The sequence below is a fragment of the Alosa alosa genome, chromosome 23 (assembly GCF_017589495.1).
Source record: "Alosa alosa isolate M-15738 ecotype Scorff River chromosome 23, AALO_Geno_1.1, whole genome shotgun sequence".
Taxonomy (NCBI): Eukaryota; Metazoa; Chordata; class Actinopteri; order Clupeiformes; family Clupeidae; genus Alosa; species Alosa alosa.
This window is the reverse complement of record NC_063211.1, coordinates 8,863,411-8,883,767: the sequence shown is the minus strand read 5'-3', so window position 1 is coordinate 8,883,767 and position 20,357 is coordinate 8,863,411. Positions and strand designations below refer to the sequence as shown.

General features: G+C 42.8%; 1 protein-coding gene across 2 annotated transcripts; it reads right to left on the bottom strand.

Moving 5' to 3' along the window:
* Positions 1–6,836: 6,836 nt before the first annotated feature.
* On the bottom strand, positions 6,837–20,083 carry smad4a (SMAD family member 4a). 2 transcript variants are annotated; one of them, XM_048235459.1, is made up of 11 exons: positions 19,764–20,083; positions 18,730–19,012; positions 18,343–18,517; positions 18,110–18,136; positions 17,445–17,657; positions 16,493–16,603; positions 15,781–15,831; positions 13,418–13,601; positions 12,497–12,665; positions 10,331–10,469; positions 6,837–7,687 (listed from the first exon to the last, which is right to left on the bottom strand). In XM_048235459.1, exons 2-11 carry the CDS (start codon positions 18,967–18,969, stop codon positions 7,476–7,478), a joined length of 1,521 nt encoding a protein of 506 aa, XP_048091416.1. In that variant the 5' UTR covers positions 18,970–19,012; positions 19,764–20,083; the 3' UTR covers positions 6,837–7,475. The 2 variants fall into 2 exon arrangements, with proteins under 2 accessions (XP_048091416.1, XP_048091415.1); XM_048235458.1 differs by having other exon boundaries at positions 18,730–20,083.
* Between the last annotated feature and the right edge of the window lie 274 nt (positions 20,084–20,357).

Sequence of the window (20,357 nt, the reverse complement as noted above, 5' to 3'; positions counted from 1 at the left end):
TCCGTTGGCTTGTGAGCTCCAGAAATCGAAACTTAATCAGGCCAATGAAATCGTGTATAGAATAGGTGGGCTTAACATAATGATTGATGGCAGAGTTGCAACGTTTGGCTTGAATTCCCTGCTACTTGAAAACAAATAAGATGGATGTTGCTGCTGGCGAACAGTGTGACACGAGTTAAGCTTTTATTAAGTTGGCAAACGTTTGAACTAGCTCCGCTGGTGGGAAACACATGGGACTCAGCGCTGCCGCTGTCCTATTGCGTGCAGAGGGAATTTGAAAGACAACTGATTATCCCGCCCCTCGGACTGAGCACTGTGAACGGTGAGTGCCCAGACCCTACATTTTAATGTGGGTCTGGCTCGTCAGGCTAGGGAGAACTGCCACTCTCAGATAACCCCGTTTCTGAACTGGTTGCAGTTCCTTCTGTGGTTCCACATGAGGGCGCTCGTCCACGAGCACAGAATGCATGGAGGTCTATGGAGCTGTACCCCTCAAAATCCACTCGGGATATATTTTTTTTTTAAGTAATATTGTATTCGAAAGGGGAGGCAAAGAAAATACACTTGGTTGAGTATTATATTTTAAAAAGTCACTTAATTGTTCTAAAAAGCCTTTCAAACGTGTCAATGACGTCATTCATTAGCACAATGCTAGCGTGTTATGGGCAACAACGACCCAACCTGTAAGAAATCAAAAAGACATAAGTACTCGTTCATTCAACTTTTGACCTATAACCCAATAGACAAACTACAATCAAATCTGAGATTTGTCAACGACAATCAGGTGAAAGAGACAAATTTAGCCGTCTAGCTCCATTGACTCCCATTCATTCTGCACTCATGGCGATCGCCCCCAGTGGAACTCTGGTGGAACTGCAACCAAAATTCGGTACAATGGGACTTAAAGGAGAATTCCGGTGTGATATTGACCTAAAGTGTGTTGAAACATGATACCGAGTGTGAACGTATGTCTCATAGTCCATCTCGGCTTGTCCCCTGCACTCCAAAATCTAGCGCTAGTTAGCCGATGCTACAGGTTCAACAAGGGATCAGATTCCAAAAATAATTCAGTGGAAATGCATGGATTCCAGTTGCTGCTACTGGAAGAAACTGGAATCCATGCATTTCCACTGAATTATTTTTGGAATCTGATCCCTTATCATACCTGTTCATTCTTACTCGTTGCTCGACTTATCGTGACTAAATTCAAGATGGCTGCAAACGTTAAACTTTTTGAAGATACTGTCTGTATAAATCGTCTTGTAAGTAAACTACCAGTGCTTTTTCAAAGTTCTTAATGTCTCGTTTTAAATGTCAGGGCCCTCGGAAGTCTACCAATGAAGTGTGGAGATACATTGAGCCTCGTAAATGGTGTAAAACAGTGATTTATTTGCATGGCTAGCCTGATGCCGAAGCACCACCATTGAAAAAGCTGTTGGTAGCATCGCTAACTAGCGCCAGATTTTGGAGTGCAGGGGACAATCCGAGATGGGCTATGAGACATACGTTCACACTCGGTATCATGTTTCAACACACTTTAGGTCAATATCACACCGGAATTCTCCTTTCATACGGAGAGGCCAGGCCCTCTGTAGACGGGCTCTGGTTTACATTACAACCTCGCGGTTGGAATGGATTCAAAATAAAAAGCTGTTTCAAAATAAAAGCCCCCCGAAACAGAAAAGGAAAAGGCCAAAAAGAGTAAATAACATATAAGGAATGCATTAATAGTAATATTTAAAAAAAGATCGAAAATCGAATCGAATCGTGACTTTAAAATCGAAAATTACATCGAATCGAGGATTTGGAGAATTGTGACACCCCTAATGGCAATCCATAGAACGCCTGGCTAAAAAGTGCAGATTTTTTGGCAGAAAGTTTCGGGACACTCCACTGACCACTCACGCTCATTTACGGATCTCTAAACCCAGCCATCTAGCGCCACCAACAGGTCAAAGTTTGGCCGAAAATTGAACGGCTGGGTCTAAAGTTATGAAATTCAGCGCACTGATTCAGGACCGTCCCATGATCACTCTCACCAATTTGCAGAACTCTATGCCCAACTCTAGCGCCACCAATGGATCGAACCTGGATTGCATTCACGCGATGTGACCATTGAACGGTCGTCCGATTTTCACAAATCAGGCACTGTTGGAATCCCTGGACCGACCAATTCAATGTCTCCTATTACGTCACTTTCCGTCATATTGGACCTCCGCCATGTTAGATTTAGTCCAAACTCCATGAAAAGTTTCAGCGGTTACAAATTTCAGCCGATTTTTGCAGAACTTGGCGGAGATGATCTTCAGACCGAGCCGCACAAACGATACTTGTCAGATCTTTAAATTTCAAGTTTATTTGCCCGTGACAGCCAATCAAATATGGTGATGAAGCCGCCAAACAGGAAGTGAGCTCTTATCTCAGCAAGGCTTTGATATATAAAGTCCAAACTTGGCAAGGGGATTTGTTAACTGATTGTGATGACACACTAGGAAATTGGAATCATTTGGCCTCTATAGGGGGCGCTGCAATACAGGAAGTGAACTCATATCTCAGCAATGCTTTGATGTACAAACTTCAAACTTGGTATAAGGACTTGGTACATGATTGTGAGGACGCACTAAAATTGGCATCATTTTTTTGCCTCTATAGGGGGTGCTGCAATACAGGAAGTGAGCTGTTATCTCAGCAACGCTTTGATGTAGAAAGTCCAAACTTGGTATAGGGACTTGGTACCTGATTGTGAGGACGCTCTAGGAAATTGGCATCATTTGGCCTCTATAGGGGGTGCTGCAATACAGGAAGTGAGCACGTATCTCAGCAACGCTTTGATGTATGAAGTCCAAACTTGATATAGGGACATAGTAGCTGATTGTGAGGACATGCAAGAGAAGTGGTCTCATTTGGCCTCTAGGGGTGCTGTAATAAAGAAAGTGAGCTCACTTCTAAGCAATGGTTTGGTGTATGAAGTCCAAACTTGGTAGAGGGACATGGTAGCTGATTGTGAGAACGCACTAGGACATTGCTGTAATTTGGCCTCTAGGGGCACTGTAACAAAGTAAATGAGCTTATTCCTCAGCCGTTCTTTATCCAATTGCCATCAAACTTGCTGTGAGTGCTTGCTCATGCCATGACAGCGCCATTCACTGCACACTGCTAGGCCCCCACATTGCCGTGAGATTTAAATTGATTGGAGTGTTTTCCCCAGTCCATGGATCAATGTAATCACCACACGGTATGAGAATCCAGCATGGTGAACGATGCTAATTAATGAAACTCCTGTTGAGAATTGTTTGCTGATGATGGCCAGCACACACACATGCAGGCACAAGCACACAAGCTTACCCCACAAAAAAAATAAAACTATAAAATAATTGTCTGTGCTGGGAGCTACAGTATACTGAAAACCTGATGTATGATTGGGTGATTTTCTAAGACTTTGTTAAAAGTATTCTCAGATTCGTCCTAAATGTCCTTATTTTGGTAAAAACATGCACACACACACGCACACACACACTTCTGATTTCTGTTATAACTCTGATACACAGGCAGAAGCTACTATCCCTCCATTTTTGCAAACAAGATTTAAAAAGAATTCCATGCAATTCCAAGCCATCTTAGCGCTGTAAAACCTTAAGAGGACTTTTCTATAGGTATAAGTGAATTCTCCCTCCCTGGTCATCAAAAGAGCCATTTTTAAGGGATGTCCAGACGAAAGATGAAGAGGTGAAAGAACCTCTGTAAGAAGATGAAGAGATACCCAAATAAACAGTCATCATGATGAAAATTCTCCATAGCTGGCTTCTTGTATAAAAAAAAAAAGAAAAAAAAAGCATATAATACATTTGATTGTAATACTCAGGGTTCCTGCTTTCCCAAATGAGAACAAGTGATCTGAATGAGCGGTTTGTCTTCTAGCTCGCTCACAGTGCTGTTGGTGGTTATCCCTTTACATTTTAAAGTTTTTGTTCAACTCCACTAACTCTACGTAGCTGGAGGTTAGCCAACAGTTTGACGGGTCAGTCAGTCTCTGGAGGAGCTGAGGAGTTAGTCAAGGACCTGATGGTGGCCTAACGGATGCGGAGAGGAGGGATGGGGAGGTGGGCGGCTGTCAGTCCAGAGGCTGGAGGTCGGCGATGGGCATGGTGTGCAGCACCTCGTCCAGCAGCTGCAGGGCTCGGTGCAGGTGGATCTCGATCCAGCAGGGCGTCTCCTTGATGCTCTGGCGAGGGTAGTCGGGCCCCCAGCCCTTCATGAAGCTCATGCGCAGGATGCACAGGCGCCGCAGGTCGTCTACACCGATGCCCGCTGCAGCAGACAGACCTGAGCAAACCACAAACAACAACACATTACCACTCTGGGCTCTGGTTTACTTTACAACCTCGCGGTTGGAATGGATTCAAAATAAAAAGCTGTTTCAAAATAAAAGCCCCCCGAAACAGAAAAGGAAAAGGCCAAAAAGAGTAAATAACATATAAGGAATGCATTAATAGTAATATTTAAAAAAAGATCGAAAATCGAATCGAATCGTGACTCTAAAATCGAAAATTACATCGAATCGAGGATTTGGAGAATTGTGACACCCCTAATGGCAATCCATAGAACGCCTGGCTAAAAAGTGCAGATTTTATGGCAGACCACTCACGCTCATTTACGGATCTCTAAACCCAGCCATCTAGCGCCACCAACAGGTCAAAGTTTGGCCGAAAATTGAACGGCTGGGTCTAAAGTTATGAAATTCAGCGCACTGATTCAGGACCGTCCCATGATCACTCTCACCAATTTGCAGAACTCTATGCCCAACTCTAGCGCCACCAATGGATCGAACCTGGATTGCATTCACGCATGTGACCATTGAACGGTGCGTCCGATTTTCACAAATCAGGCACTGTTGGAATCCCTGGACCGACCAATTCAATGTCTCCTATTACGTCACTTTCCGTCATATTGGACCTCCGCCATGTTAGATTTAGTCCAAACTCTATGAAAAGTTTCAGCGGTTACAAATTTCAGCCGATTTTTGCAGAACTTGGCGGAGATGATCTTCAGACCGAGCCGCACAAACGATACTTGTCAGATTTTTAAATTTCAAGTTTATTTGCCCGTGACAGCCAATCAAATATGGTGATGAAGCCGCCAAACAGGAAGTGAGCTCTTATCTCAGCAAGGCTTTGATATATAAAGTCCAAACTTGGCAAGGGGATTTGTTAACTGATTGTGATGACACACTAGGAAATTGGAATCATTTGGCCTCTATAGGGGGCGCTGCAATACAGGAAGTGAGCTCATATCTCAGCAATGCTTTGATGTACAAACTTCCAAACTTGGTAAACTTGGTATAAAATTGGACTTGGGGGGTGCTGCACCTGATTGTGAGGTCCAAACTTGGTATAGGGACTCTAGGAAAATTGGCATCATTTGGCCTCTATAGGGGTGCTGCAATACAGGAAGTGAGCACGTATCTCAGCAACGCTTTGATGTATGAAGTCCAAACTTGATATAGGGACATAGTAGCTGATTGTGAGGACATGCAAGAGAAGTGGTCTCATTTGGCCTCTAGGGGTGCTGTAATAAAGAAAGTGAGCTCACTTCTAAGCAATGGTTTGGTGTATGAAGTCCAAACTTGGTAGAGGGACATGGTAGCTGATTGTGAGAACGCACTATGACATTGCTGTAATTTGGCCTCTAGGGGCACTGTAACAAAGTAAATGAGCTTATTCCTCAGCCGTTCTTTATCCAATTGCCATCAAACTTGCTGTGAGTGCTTGCTCATGCCATGACCGCGCCATTCACTGCACACTGCTAGGCCCCCACATTGCTGCTTGCAGCTATATTTTTACATTATTCTTGTTCTCAAACATATTTTCATTCTGCTTCTTGTCTCCTGGCATAAAGCTAGCTTGTGTCCACCTGAGTGGCTCTCTCAGAAGCTTGGTTATCATTCGGAAAGCTGAATAGTGAGCTTACAACGGCCCTCGGGAAAAAAATAAAACACAACTTTAAACAATTTTAACTAATGAAAATGATCACATCAGCACTCAAGACATTAAAAGGGAGTTTATATTTGGAACTAGAAATACATCCACACATAATTGGGCACTAGTATCTGAACATTGAATCAATGGATTAACCTTGTTTATATTCCATCAGTACTTGTCATTTGAACCATAAGACAAGTATTAAGGAGATATGGATTAAAATAACCATAATTATTGTTTTGTATTTTCTTTGCTTTGAAGAGCCATACTCAACATATTTTTTGACACGCATAATGCCTAGTATGTGTCCTTACCTAAATGAGCTTTACAAAAAAGATGTAAGTCCACACAAGCGCAAAAGGCTTCAGACTAGGAGAGGCATGGCATGTCTTTATTATAAGACTATTTACAAGCCAAAAGTTGACACTGGAGAGTAATACAATACAAAGGATAAAGTGCTATTACAAACCTAGACAGTAACCATCTAAAAAAAGATAGAAAGTCAAATGTTCACGAGTGACAGAGCGGTATTCCTCTGCTGGGGCGGAGTGTGTGTGGAGGAACCGTGAGATTTAAATTGATTGGAGTGTTTTCCCCAGTCCATGGATCAATGTAATCACCACACGGTATGAGAATCCAGCATGGTGAACGATGCTAATTAATGAAACTCCTGTTGAGAATTGTTTGCTGGATGACGCGCACACACACATGCAGGCACAAGCACACAAGCTTACCCCACAAAAAATAAAACTATAAAATAATTGTCTGTGCTGGGAGCTACAGTATACTGAAAACCTGATGTATGATTGGGTGATTTTCTAAGACTTTGTTAAAAGTATTCTCAGATTAGGCCCTAAATGTCCTTATTTTGGTAAAAACATGCACACACACACGCACACACACACTTCTGATTTCTGTTATAACTCTGATACACAGGCAGAAGCTACTATCCCTCCATTTTTGCAAACAAGATTTAAAAAGAATTCCATGCAATCCCAAGCCATCTTAGCGCTGTAAAACCTTAAGAGGACTTTTCTATAGGTATAAGTGAATTCTCCCTCCCTGGTCATCAAAAGAGCCATTTTTAAGGGATGTCCAGACGAAAGATGAAGAGGTGAAAGAACCTCTGTAAGAAGATGAAGAGATACCCAAATAAACAGTCATCATGATGAAAATTCTCCATAGCTGGCTTCTTGTATAAAAAAAAAAGAGAAAAAAAAGCATATAATACATTTGATTGTAATACTCAGGGTTCCTGCTTTCCCAAATGAGAACAAGTGATCTGAATGAGCGGTTTGTCTTCTAGCTCGCTCACAGTGCTGTTGGTGGTTATCCCTTTACATTTTAAAGTTTTTGTTCAACTCCACTAACTACGTAGCTGGAGGTTAGCCCGCAGTTTGACGGGTCAGTCAGTCTCTGGAGGAGCTGAGGAGTTAGTCAAGGACCTGATGGTGGCCTAACGGATGTGGAGAGGAGGGATGGGGAGGTGGGCGGCTGTCAGTCCAGAGGCTGGAGGTCGGCGATGGGCATGGTGTGCAGCACCTCGTCCAGCAGCTGCAGGGCTCGGTGCAGGTGGATCTCGATCCAGCAGGGCGTCTCCTTGATGCTCTGGCGAGGGTAGTCGGGCCCCCAGCCCTTCACGAAGCTCATGCGCAGGATGCACAGGCGCCGCAGGTCGTCTACACCGATGCCCGCTGCAGCAGACAGACCTGAACAAACCACAAACAACAACACATTACCACCTGAAGACGATAACTATGCCGGTAATGGTAAAAATGTATCGCTCTAGCTAATGTGAATCACAACGTCCACACATAAACTGGAACAATAACAATGCTAATATCATTATAGTTACATTTGCCTTTATAGTTGTCGTAACGGCCCTATAGACTTCCACTTCCATGACCTCATGCTGACAGACACTTCACATACAGGCGGCCACAGTACCACAGACTACATACATCATAGGGGATAATAGCCATTCCAAAGGCACAACAATGGCGTAAATGCACACATAACAGAGATAGGGATCTTATTTTTAACATCTAGGAGCTATGCACATAAGAGACATCCAAATGCTGCATCTGCAGCCCCCGATTTTTCCAGAAATGGTATGTTCTGATTCCCAGAACTACTTTTTAACCTGTGTATTTCTTGCTCTTGGTTGAGTGATACAGAAAATATACTCAAGTACTACACAAACTCAACTGCATAATAGGGCAATTTTTTATTCCCAAGAACTGGTGTGTATGCATGTTATTCGCAGAATTACTTTCAACCATTTCCTGCTATTAGTTCAGTGATAACGCAGACAATGGCCAATATGCTTAAGCAATAAGTACCGAGAGGTCGTTCTATATCGTGAAAATAGCACAGCTGAGGGGTGTTGTTAGGCACGAAGCGAGCGAAGCTGAGTGCCGTTATGCTATATTCACAATATATAACGGCCTCTCGGGGGTTATTGCTTTTATAAAACGGCTACCACATATAGGACATTAAAAATTGATACAAAATAAACAAATAATCATGAAATTTAAAAGCTATTTCATCTACAAATGTCCATTCTTCCGGAGTCCCCATAGAATAGTTCCACCGCTACTAGATTCTTACCAGAATAGTTGCTCAGCAACTTTGAATTTTAACTGTTCTGCATTCTAAGCGCATTAATATAGAACGAAATGCGGTCTCAGCCGTGCTATATCGCTATATTGGGGCAGCCGTGGCCTACTGGTGCGTAGGGTTGCCGGTTCGATCCCCGACCAGCAGGAAAAATGTGGGTGGGGGAAGTGGTTGAGAACTGCTCTCCCATGCCCACATCCATGGCTGAAATGCCCTTGAGCAAGGCACCTGCTCCCCGAGTGCCGCTGTAGCAGGCAGCTCACTGCTCCGGGTTAGTGTGTGCTTCACCTCACTGTGTGTTCACTGTGTGCTGTTTGTTCACTAATTCAAAGATTGGGATAAATACAGAGACCAAATTTCCCTCACAGGATCAAAAGAGTATATAGACACTATACTTATACTATATTGAGAAAATATCCAATGGCATCGAACGCAATTCAACCAATCATAATCAAGGACCGGAACTATCCGTTTTATAAACTGCATTGCACACTGAACTATGGTTCAGCTTCAGTCACTCATCAGTTAGATGCTGTCTACTCTTTTCGCAACTTGAATTTCATCAAAAAAGGACCTTTTGAGGCAGCATCAAAAGAACTGCTTTCATCTAATGAGCTTTCCGAACGCTTATTTTCAAAATAGGGATAATTTTACTCTCGTGGCTCTGACAAGGAAAAAACACAAACATCTACCCACCTAACGTGCACAACACACCACAAAGTGTAACAGAGCGCACTTTGCAGTTCTACCTGCGGTGCTTTGATAGTCAGCTTGAGGACGTGCTAAGCACAGTGAGTACTACCCAGTTCAGCAGCAGATGTTTGGTATAGATAGATAGATAAATAAATAAATAAATAAATAAATAAATAAATAAATGAATGAGCAAAGAAAGAAACAAAGAAATTCTAGTCATGACTACAAAAAAACACATTGTTTTGTTTGGTTTTAAGAAATAGTTCATTCATAATTATAATTTGTTTACATTACAGGTCACCATGCTATAAAAGTCATAATCCTTCTGGAAAAAATGCCCTTTGGTCTGATGAGACAAAACTAGAGTTTTTTGGCAAGTCATATCAGATCTATTGTCACACCCTTCAAACTTGAGACAGCTGAAGCTGTTTGCTCAGTGAGAGTGGGCAAAACCCACTGAGCTTCAGAAAGTGTCAGTCGGAAGTACTTGCCTCTAAAGGTTGTGCAACACAATTCTAGTAAAGGGTAACATTATTTTTGTAAATGTCATTTTCGTTTGTTTTGTTATTTAAAATATTCTGTTGAATGGAAAGTCAAAATCAAAGTCTATTTTGCATTACACATGGAATAAACATTGTTTAAAGCAGATTGCTTTTCTCAGTTTCAAATTACTAATAAATTGAGGGATTTCTTGTTTTCATGAAAGGGTACCCTCAATTTCAGCCACGACTATACATGATGCAAATATACACAAAGACAAAGACGGTAATAGGTCTTGGAGATGGGCCGTCAAAACACCAAGATAGCGATCCCTCACATAAATCAGAATCAGGATAATAGCAGTTATATTGCATCGTAAGGATATTTACCATTTGTTTTGACAAGTAATAGTGTGTGTGTGTGTGTGTGTGTGTGTGTGTGTGTGTATGTGTGTTTGTATTTGTGCTCTTGTGTATGTGTGCGTGCATGTGTGTGTATTTTCTGGACCTTTCCTGTTTTGCCTGCGGACAGGGACATGGGCAGGCCCACTGGGTACTCACTAATGGCAGGAGCGATGCCCCCCACGGAGCCTGGGCCCGGAATGTTCCCCGCGACGGCCGCCGCCTGCGCCGCCGCTGCTGCCTGTGCCGTGGCCGCCTGCTGCTGCATCTGCCTGTGGCACTGCCGCAAGTCAAAGACCTGAGCCAACACAACACAACAGAGGGAACCGTCAGCACAGCAGGGGGGAGAGAGGGAGCGAAGGAGCAGGGGAGAGAGAGGGGGAGGGAGATGGAGAGAGGGAGAAGGAGAGAGGGAGAGCGAGGGAGGAGGGGAGAGGGAGAAAGAGAGCGAAGGAGGAGGGGAGAGAGAGGGATGAAGGGAGAGAGGGAGAAAGAGAGCGGAGGAGGGGAGAGAGAGCGAAGGAGCAGGGGAGAGAGAGGAGGGAAGGGAGACGTAGAGAGGGAGAGGGAGGAGGGGAGAGCGAGGGAGGAGGGGAGAGGGAGAGACGGAGGAGAGCGGGAGAAAGAGAATGAGGGAGGAGGGCAGAGAGAGTGAGGGAGGAGGGGGGAAAGAGGGAGGAAGGGAGAGGGAGAAGGAGAGAGAGAGCGAGGGGAGAGGGAGGGAGAGTTTGAGCTGGTTTGTTGTGAAAACAAAGTTGAAAAGCGCACTCTCAAGCATTAGCCCTTGATCTTTCTTTACTGGACCATGTCTTGAATAAACATACTGTTTCGGCCCTAGGCAATCATCAGCGTGATCAGCTGGTCTGTGGGCAATAGACTGAGCAGAGGGACTGAGGATAAAGAAATGAGAGAGAACGAGAGATGGAGATGAGCCCATTGTGCGATCATGAAAGACAAGTGGGAGAGATTGCAAAAGGGAGACCTGCTGCTGCACTTGAGAAAACAGACCTCTCAACAGTTGGATGGTGGAGTATAATCCCCCCCACACACACACACACACACACACACACACACACACACAAACAGAGACCGTGGTTTTTTTACAGTAGCTAGTGGATCATAAGATGTTTGCTGTATGTGACTGATGCCTGATGATGGTCATCTGACCGAAACGTTGCAATAAAAAGCTACAATGAAGACAGAGTGAGGGAGCTTTCTACTTCCTTTGCTGTATGTGACAAAAAATGTTCTAGCTTAGAAACCGTGTGACAAGACTTAGAGAACCTTTAAGCTTAGGAAATTGTCCTGGTGAGTTCTATTCACCCCAGATAGAAATGACACGGGTTGTTTTAGGGCTTGTGGTGGAACATGTTAAGAGACAGAGCATAACACAGAAAGGGCATAGTGGTAAATAGAATGTGCTGGACTGTCTATTAGATCATAAGCCACAAAGTGTCTAGCTGCACTTGTAATTGGACTAATTATCTCTGCCTGTACTCTGATGTCCAGATGCTCCCTGACCTCTTTATTTCCTCAATTAGCATCTGCCATTTCACAGCAGTCCTGCTGTCTGAGTGATTCTTTTGGTGTGGTGTGATGATTGGACATTTGACATTTCTGACATAATTGATCTATTTATTTCTCTGCTTCAGTGACAATTCAGCCGGGTCCAGGAGATTAGCTGAGTGGTCATGGAAAATATGAGCCGAGTGGGTCTCCTTCAAGGAGCAACAAAGTCCTTGCATGTCGCACTTGATTCGATTTGCCTTATTTGACATTGCACAGTGACGTAACTACTGTATTGCAGTGCCTGCGCACACTGCAATGACAACACTGGGATGATACATCATGCAGCCCTATTTAGAAGCCTAATATAACATGATGTTGAGAGACCTAGTGACTAGAGCAGATAATGTATAGTTACTATTAAAACTAACTCGCGTTACTCATTGAACTACTTTCTCTGTACAATCTATGGTATTGTGGTACATATAAATGCATAAAACACATCACACTGGATTTACCTTGATATCAGTTCCTATACCTGATGTGTAGTAAAAGTATTTGCTCGTTCTAGAGTCTCAAATTAGAATAGAAAAACCGCACTCTCAAGTATATTCTCTTTACTTATTTATTAATGCCATGTCCACAGACGCGTTTCGGCCTAAGCCATCGCCATCGTCACACTGACGATGGCTTAGGCCGAAACGCGTCACAACACTCAGTTTTTCTATTCTAAGTTGTCACTTTTTAACTCGTACCCGAAATTGTTGTGAGATTTGAAGTTGAGCGCGCCTGTTGTCACTACTCGTTCTAGAGTCTCACCTTTATGTAGGCACTGGGGTAGATCTTGTGCACGGCGTCCCCCGGCGCTCGGCCAGCCTCCCTGTCCAGGTAGTAGCTCTGCACGAAGACAGCGTGGTCGCTAAGGCAGCGCACCCACACGTCTCCTTCCCCTTTACACTCGAGCTGCACGCCCTTGCCAATGTGCAGCCTACAACACAACACAGCACAACACTCAGCAACGCAACGCAACGCAACAACACAACACAGCACAACACTCAGCAACACAACACAACGCAACACGACGCAACGCAACACAACACAACACAGCACAACACTCAGCAACACAACACAACGCAACGCAACGCAACACAACACAACACAACACAACACAACACAACACAGCAACACAACACAACACAACACAACACAACACAGCACAGCACAGCACAGCACAACACTCAGCAAAACAACACAACGCAACACAACACAACACAACACAACACTCAGCAACTCAGCAACACAACACAACACAACACTCAGCAACGCGACACAACCCTCAGCAACACAACACAACACAACACACAGCAACACAACACAACACTCAGCAACATAACACTCAGCAACATAACACAACACAACACAACACTCAGCAACCCATAATGGATATTACATAACATCCAGGGCCCTAATTTAAATGGCAGGCAAAGTGCAAACAAGCAAATTGATCTTGCATGAACTATAGCTGCCATGTGGCATGTGGAAGTTTTGATCTGACTCATCGATGTTTGCAGATAAGGTCTTGCCCAAGGTGTTAAATTAGCTTAATTGGTTTTGCCTCATTAGATTTAAGTCTTTTAATCTTTAAGTCTTAAGTCTTTGCTCGTCAAACAAATTAGGGCCCCAATTACGGTGTGATGAATGGCAACCTTAGATGCTCCTCTTTGTCATCAGGTTCCTTACCGGGCTCTTTCTATGGCCTCTGTGCGGTGGACGTTGCTCAGCTGGCCCAGGCAGAAGCGATCTCCTCCCGAGGGGTCAACATAGCCATCCACCGTCACCACAGGGCAGGTAGAGGGCACCTTAAACGTCTCTCCCACCTGAACGTCCATCTCAAAGTATGCTATGGAGCACCAGTATTCAGGAGCTGCAGATGACAACACAGAGAATGAAAGACAGGACAATGCAGGAAGACAAAGCAGAGACAGTAATAGATCAAGTTAATCCATAGTGGATTCACAAGCAGAAAAAAATAATTAGATTAGATTAGATTCAACTTTATTGTCATTTAGCAGAGTATAGGTACAGAGCCAATGAAATGCAGTTGACAGCCAACCAGGGGTCCGTTGCACAAAAGCAGAATTAAGACATCCGGGATAAGTTACTGAGCTGCGCTCAATGAATCCAAAACAAGAGCGTACAGGCTTAATTGGTTGCACAACGAGCAAGCCAGGATGAGCAGACACGGATTCATCAAGCCAGGTGAAACCTATCCTGGATAAGTCTTGCTCAAGGCTCCCTCAAATAGACCCCGCCCACCCGATCACAGATTCACTGATTCACCATGGCAACTAGAGGGGCTTCATTGCTTCTTCTACGGTGTGAAGTAGGTAGCGATAGCCTTTTCACCACAGCAACACCGCTGTTTAGGAGAATATTGCAACTAGTGCCGCGACCACCACGCGCAAAATGGTTAGGCACTCCCGTGATGTCACATTGTCGCATGACAGGTCGGGAATGGCGCATATGTAAAAGTTATTTAATGATCACAAACGTTTAAATAATGACAGTGGGTCTAGTTATATGTGATAACAATGTGTAGTGGGCAGTGGAATAACTATTGGTTTCCGTTTGTGGTGACTGCTGACTGAGATAAGGGATGAGATTAAATAGATCCTGGAACTTAGCCTGGTCTGGAGCAGGCTAGCTCCACAGAATAAATCGCCATGGTAACTTATACCATAACATATCCTGCTGCCCCCTATCCCGCTTTTGTGCAACTGGATCACGGATAAATTGAGCCAGGATAACCAAGATATCCCGGCTTAATCCCTTATCCTAGTTTTGTGCAATATGCCCCAGAAGTGCAAAGAAGCATTAAATACCAAGTGTATATATATATAAATATATATATATATATACACAGTTAAGAACAAAATTATTCATACCCCTGTCAAATATTGATTTAATGTTGATTTTCTCTTGACCAATATATTTGTTCTGACTGAAAATGACACTGCCACATGCCAATAGGTTGTAAGACAATGTGGTAGAAACATGGAATCAAAAAAATAAGCCTTTTTATCTTTTTTGAACATTTTTATGAAAAATGGTGTGTCCACAATTATTCATACCCTTTTAAAATAATCACTGGAAACATCTTTATTTGCAATAAAAGCTCTCAAAATGGTTCTTATAATACGTGCCCAGCCGCTCCATGTCTCCACAATGATTGTAGACCGCACTTTTTAGCTGCAATCCGGGTTTTGAGGCAGGAACGATTATTTGCCATCACTCTGGCCTTGTACTCACTTTTTTGATGGATTGAGGTCTGGACTCTGGCTGGGCCACTCTAAAATATGACATCGTTCTCTGTTAATCATTTCTTGACTTGTTTGGCTGTATATTTTGGATCATTGTATGGTTTAATGGTCCAATGATACCTATTGGGGCAGGTCTTTTCCTTTTGGACACACCATTTTTCATAAAAAATGCTAAAAAAGATAAAAACGATTATTTTTTGATTTCATGTTTGTGACATTATTGACAGAATTACATTGTCTTGCAACCCTTTGGCATGTGGCAGTGTCATTTTCAGTCAGAACAAAAACATAGACAGAATTACATTGTCTTGCAACCCTTTGGCATGTGGCATTGTCATTTTCAGTCAGAACAAACATATTGGTCAAAAGAAAATCAACATTACATCAATATTTGCCAGGGGTATGAATAATATTGTTCTTAACTGTATATACATGTAAAATATATGTACAGTATATTGCTCAGGTTTATGGGCAGGCTATGGAATATAAAATAAATATATGTATATATAAATATAATGTATAGTATGGGGTGTTAGCAGTGCAAAGTCATAGGTGAAACAGTGTAGGAGTAATGTAAACAGGTAAGCAGTGCAATACAGTCAATGTAAACAGTGCAGTAGCAAAAAGTAAACAGGTAAACAGTAACAGCTAAAGTGCAAACGCTAGACAGGAGGTAAAATTTTGTTCAGCAGTGCTCCAGCCTCTGGAAAGAAGCTGTACCTGAACATAACAAAAAGAAAGAAAGAAAAACATTCCACTGGACTAATAAGCATCACAAATCACCTGGATGGTTGGATATTGGGAGCTGAAATGCAATGTCATTCTGAACCAGCCCTACAGTGAGGAAAAGAAAAGCACATGAGTACACATAATATTAGGCTGTGTGTGTGTGTGTGTCCAAACTGATAAAATGTCATATAGAGGACTTCCATGAACAAGCTTTTGATTTGAACCAATGTCAGCTAGTTGACAGAGGTTTTGCTGATCCAAGCTTTTTTTTTTTTTTTTTTTTAATGTGGAGCAAGAATGGTATCACCAGGTCAATTAGTGATCTAACGTACATCAATCCATGTAGAAACTTCACATTAATGCTAATGCGTAGTCTTGTATTCTGTGAGCTATATCATCATCAACACTCATTGTTTATTCAGGGAAGATTTTAGCTCTTCTGCAGCAACGCCCTGAGTTTACAGTCACATGTAGGGCCTGTTAGTTTGTTTGTTGGTTTATTTTAAGGCCATTTCAGTTGTTTGTTTATTTTAAGGCCATTTCAGCAACTAAGGCTATTTAACGGCCATAGCATTGCGAGTTTCAATATGTTTTTTTTTTTTTTTATCTATGCTAGTAAGGTATTCTAAAACATTCAAAGGTGGGACCTTAGTAAAAACATCAGCTACAGAATTTTGGTGATAAAATTGTTGTCTTTTGGTTTTCAAGGTAGGGCAACAGATCAAAATATGTCTCATGTAGGGCCTGAAGGAGAAGCTTTACGCACAGTAGTGGCCCGGGTGGGGCATGGGAGGGTGGTGCTGCACGTGGCCGTTCTGGGGATGGGGCACGGTGGGGCTGCTGAAGCTGTTGTTTCTGCTCCAGGTGGGGGTGGCGTCTGTGGAGAAAGTCACAGCAGAGAGGGTTAAGAGTGGCCCAGTGGGGTCTTTTGGTCACAGGGGCAGAGCTACACCACAAGCACACACCAACCTGCTCTCACACAGATCTACACCTGCCTTAGACTGCCTACAGCTCTAATGCCTTAACTACTGTACAACTGATCAAGCACCGAGAGCATGTCAGAGTCAGACGTTAGATTAGGGTAGGGCTGCTCGATAATGACAAAAATCTTAATCACGGTCATTTTGGTCAATAGTGCAATAACAAGCACTTGATGATTACTCATTGACTTTGTCAATTGACTGTGGCAAAATCTCTTCATTTACAAAAAGGCCTTCGTTGTGGCACCACCGTGTTACGGCCCCCTTGTGTATTGCAGCAATTACAGTAGAATGAATTGACAAGCTCAGGGTTAGGTGATGCTGCTAATACGTACTGATAAAAAAGACTTAACGGCAGCGAGATGTCCTTTGTGAATGAGGTGATGTGTTTCACACTGTCTCCAATCTGTGGTATTTACATTCAACATTTCAACTATGTATGAATTTGTAAGACAATTGAATTGTTAGTAATTCAGCATCATGTATCGCCATTAAGGCTTTTTACACATGACTTATAGAAGAGTAAAACTAAAACTTCCCAACCGCTCATCTCATCTACAAGACTTTTGAATTTGATGGCACTCCCAACAAATGCCTTCATTTATGTTTTCCCTTTCAATAATACACAAGAAAGATCCAGATCTATCTATCTATCTATCCATCCATCTATAGAATGGTGTCTCTGTCGCTGCCAATGTATGTCACGAATGCCTGGTATAGCATTAAGACTCGGCTTACTTGTAGATCCTGCAGAGATGCTGGAGAAGGCACTGGATGTGGAGGCTGCGCTGGGGGCCTCGCCTGGAGGCAGGAGAGCCGGAGTGCTGAAGGGTTCCTGGGTCACAGGCCGTGACGGGGGATGCTGGATGGTCTGGAGGTGACTCTCAGAGCTGGGTACGGACAACTGGCCCTCATAATCATACTCATCCTTCACTATAAGCCCAGAGGGGCCTGTGTTATCAGAAGAGGAAGACCACTTGGAATTTAAGAACTGGCCAAGTCAATAAATGGTTATTACAACATCTTGCCAAAGGACTGCAGAAAATTAGCCGGCTGGCTAAAAGTGGCACATTTACAGAGATGTTGATTAATGTGTGTAGTCCTTATAAATAAATGCATGAAATTAAATGATGGGTTACAATAGGTCACTAAGACAACTCAGGTGGTGACCACTTGTGCTCTTCACATTCACACTTCCCTTTTTTAATTCAGCTGACATTAGCAAAAATAAAACAGCAAGAGTTGTTCTTTTCTCAGTCAGACGTTACATGATGGTGAAATACAACCTACAATACTGAGATAACATGCTCATATTATTGTGCAGTCAATCTTGCTTTAAAACATTTTCAATACATTTGATTATGACTTTTAGGGCTTGAAAGATGGGCATTCCATTCACTCACCAGAACCTAGAGTCAATGATGAGAGATCTGCAAATCAAGTAGAGTAAATTAGTAATTGTTGTCAAGAAATGCAATGTTTACTTCTCAGTGTTCTTCTCCTTCAATAACTTCCCCTTCACAGTATATACTGTGCAGATAGTTGAGGACATAAAATCATGTAAAATACTACAAGCTTTCCAATTTGGTGCTGCTGACTCCACCTTTGAGATGGATCATCAAGAATTGTGACTCACCAATTCCGGGAGACACCACTCGCTCATAGTGATAGGGGTTCACACACACATTGTCTGTCTTCAGGTCAAAGGCATACTGGCAATACTTCACATGCTTCAACTCGTTCTTGTGAAGATCTGGCCAGCGCCAGAGGCGAGCGTAAATCACGTGAGGAAAGCCTTTCCGTCCAGCTACCTGCATACACAATCAAAAATGTGCATCAAAATACAAATCTTTCCATCAGTCACTACAGGTTCATTTAACTGCATACATATATGGTTATGGTATTGCATGGTTATGGCAGACACTTTTGTCCAAAGCAACTACAGTATATAGGTTCACATATCCTGAAAACCATTTTGGCAGAAACACACCCATGTTTTGATTTGGGTTCATTAATTTCTTACCTGAAGTCGGCCGTCAAGAGTGCGTTGTATAGTAACGCACTTGGTGGGATGCGCTCCATTGGTGGTGATAGCCGTGATGAGAGAGTCCAACTCATCCTTCTTTTCTTTCAGCTTCTTCACCAGGCTCTCGATCGCTCTCTTGGAGAATGCCTCGCTCTCGCCGCCTTGTCTGTGGCACATCAAACTGTGCACAATGCTGAGGCAGGCGTCGTTGCTCGTTGGGGTGTTTGTGATGGACATTCTTCTGATCTCCGCTCAGTTTCTGACTAATATTAAGGCGTGTCTGTTCAAATCGTACGAGATGAAAAAAATACAGTTCCATGACCGTCTTGTATTTAATTACTGATTAACTGTAAAAATAGACCCCTCTACATACATTGCACCTGATCAATCCGTAGTAAACCATGACCAGCATGGTAATGTTAGGCATCATAACAAACTCCACTTCCGCTGCCGACTGTGCACAATACAGTGACAACCCAACTCTACTCAAACAAACATTTAATTTTTCAAAACAACTTTATTCATGGGAAAAGATCATCTACTTCTCTATTTCTAACTGAAATCGCCGTGCAATAACGTTAAGTTAGCACAACTGTGTTGCTCGGAACTGCTGGTTCTAGCCTAACGTGCAAATGGAAATGACTGGAAAGAGAACAGTTGGCTTGGTCGCTCATTCCCATGCGAAACATACTAACGTTATCCATCTTTATCCAGTAGGTCTGCAGTAAAGAGGACATGCAGCTACGTTTTCAGCAACGTTTCTTCAATACTTTAATGCAAACCAAACCCCCCCCAAAGTAAAAACATAGAAAAGCCTTTTGATGTTTAGGTAAGTTAGCTACCTTCCTTGCTAACTAGCTAGCTGTCGTTGCTTCACGCAATAGGAAGAAAACAAACTTGTTTACCTGATTAGCTAAGGGGGCTATCAGTAATTTTCAACTCACTCACAGCTGTTTTATTTCAGACAAAACACTACGACGCAAATGCAAACACACTTAGGAAATGCATGTGACATAAAATATGAACTCTACCTTCAAGTCAGTCGTGCTATGAAAAACTTCTTCCTGCAAAATGTATAGCTAGCCTTTTAGCTAGCTAGGCTAATTCTAGAGAGTACTCTGCCGTCAGTCAGCGCGCGCTCCTTTCATTCGTGTGTCATTCACAGTAGTATTAGATCTCCACAAATTGCAAGAAATTCTTCGCCATATGGCGACAAATTTGTCAATTCACATTGTTATCTAATTGGTATCATATTAAGAAATACAACCACAATGGGCACATAGGCAACTCTTAGAAAATAAACAACTGAGGCTCAGCCTGAACGAAGAGATGCACCATCTCAGGCCCAGCTTTGATTCTGCAAGAATATGGCGACTTGCGCATGCGTCAACTATTACCCACAGTGTTTTTCTTCTCGATGGGACCAGAGATGTCACATCTGGCAAGAGGCGTCCGACTTCTGGCCCATCATAGCTCTCAATTGATTCAGATAGATAAAGACGCCAGAATTATTTAAAATTAGTTTTAGGACAGTTTATAATTTTACACTGAATTAATTAAGTTATAGATTGTGCAAATAACAGTTAGGCCTTCAAACATTTGTTCAGAATAATAATAACAGAATA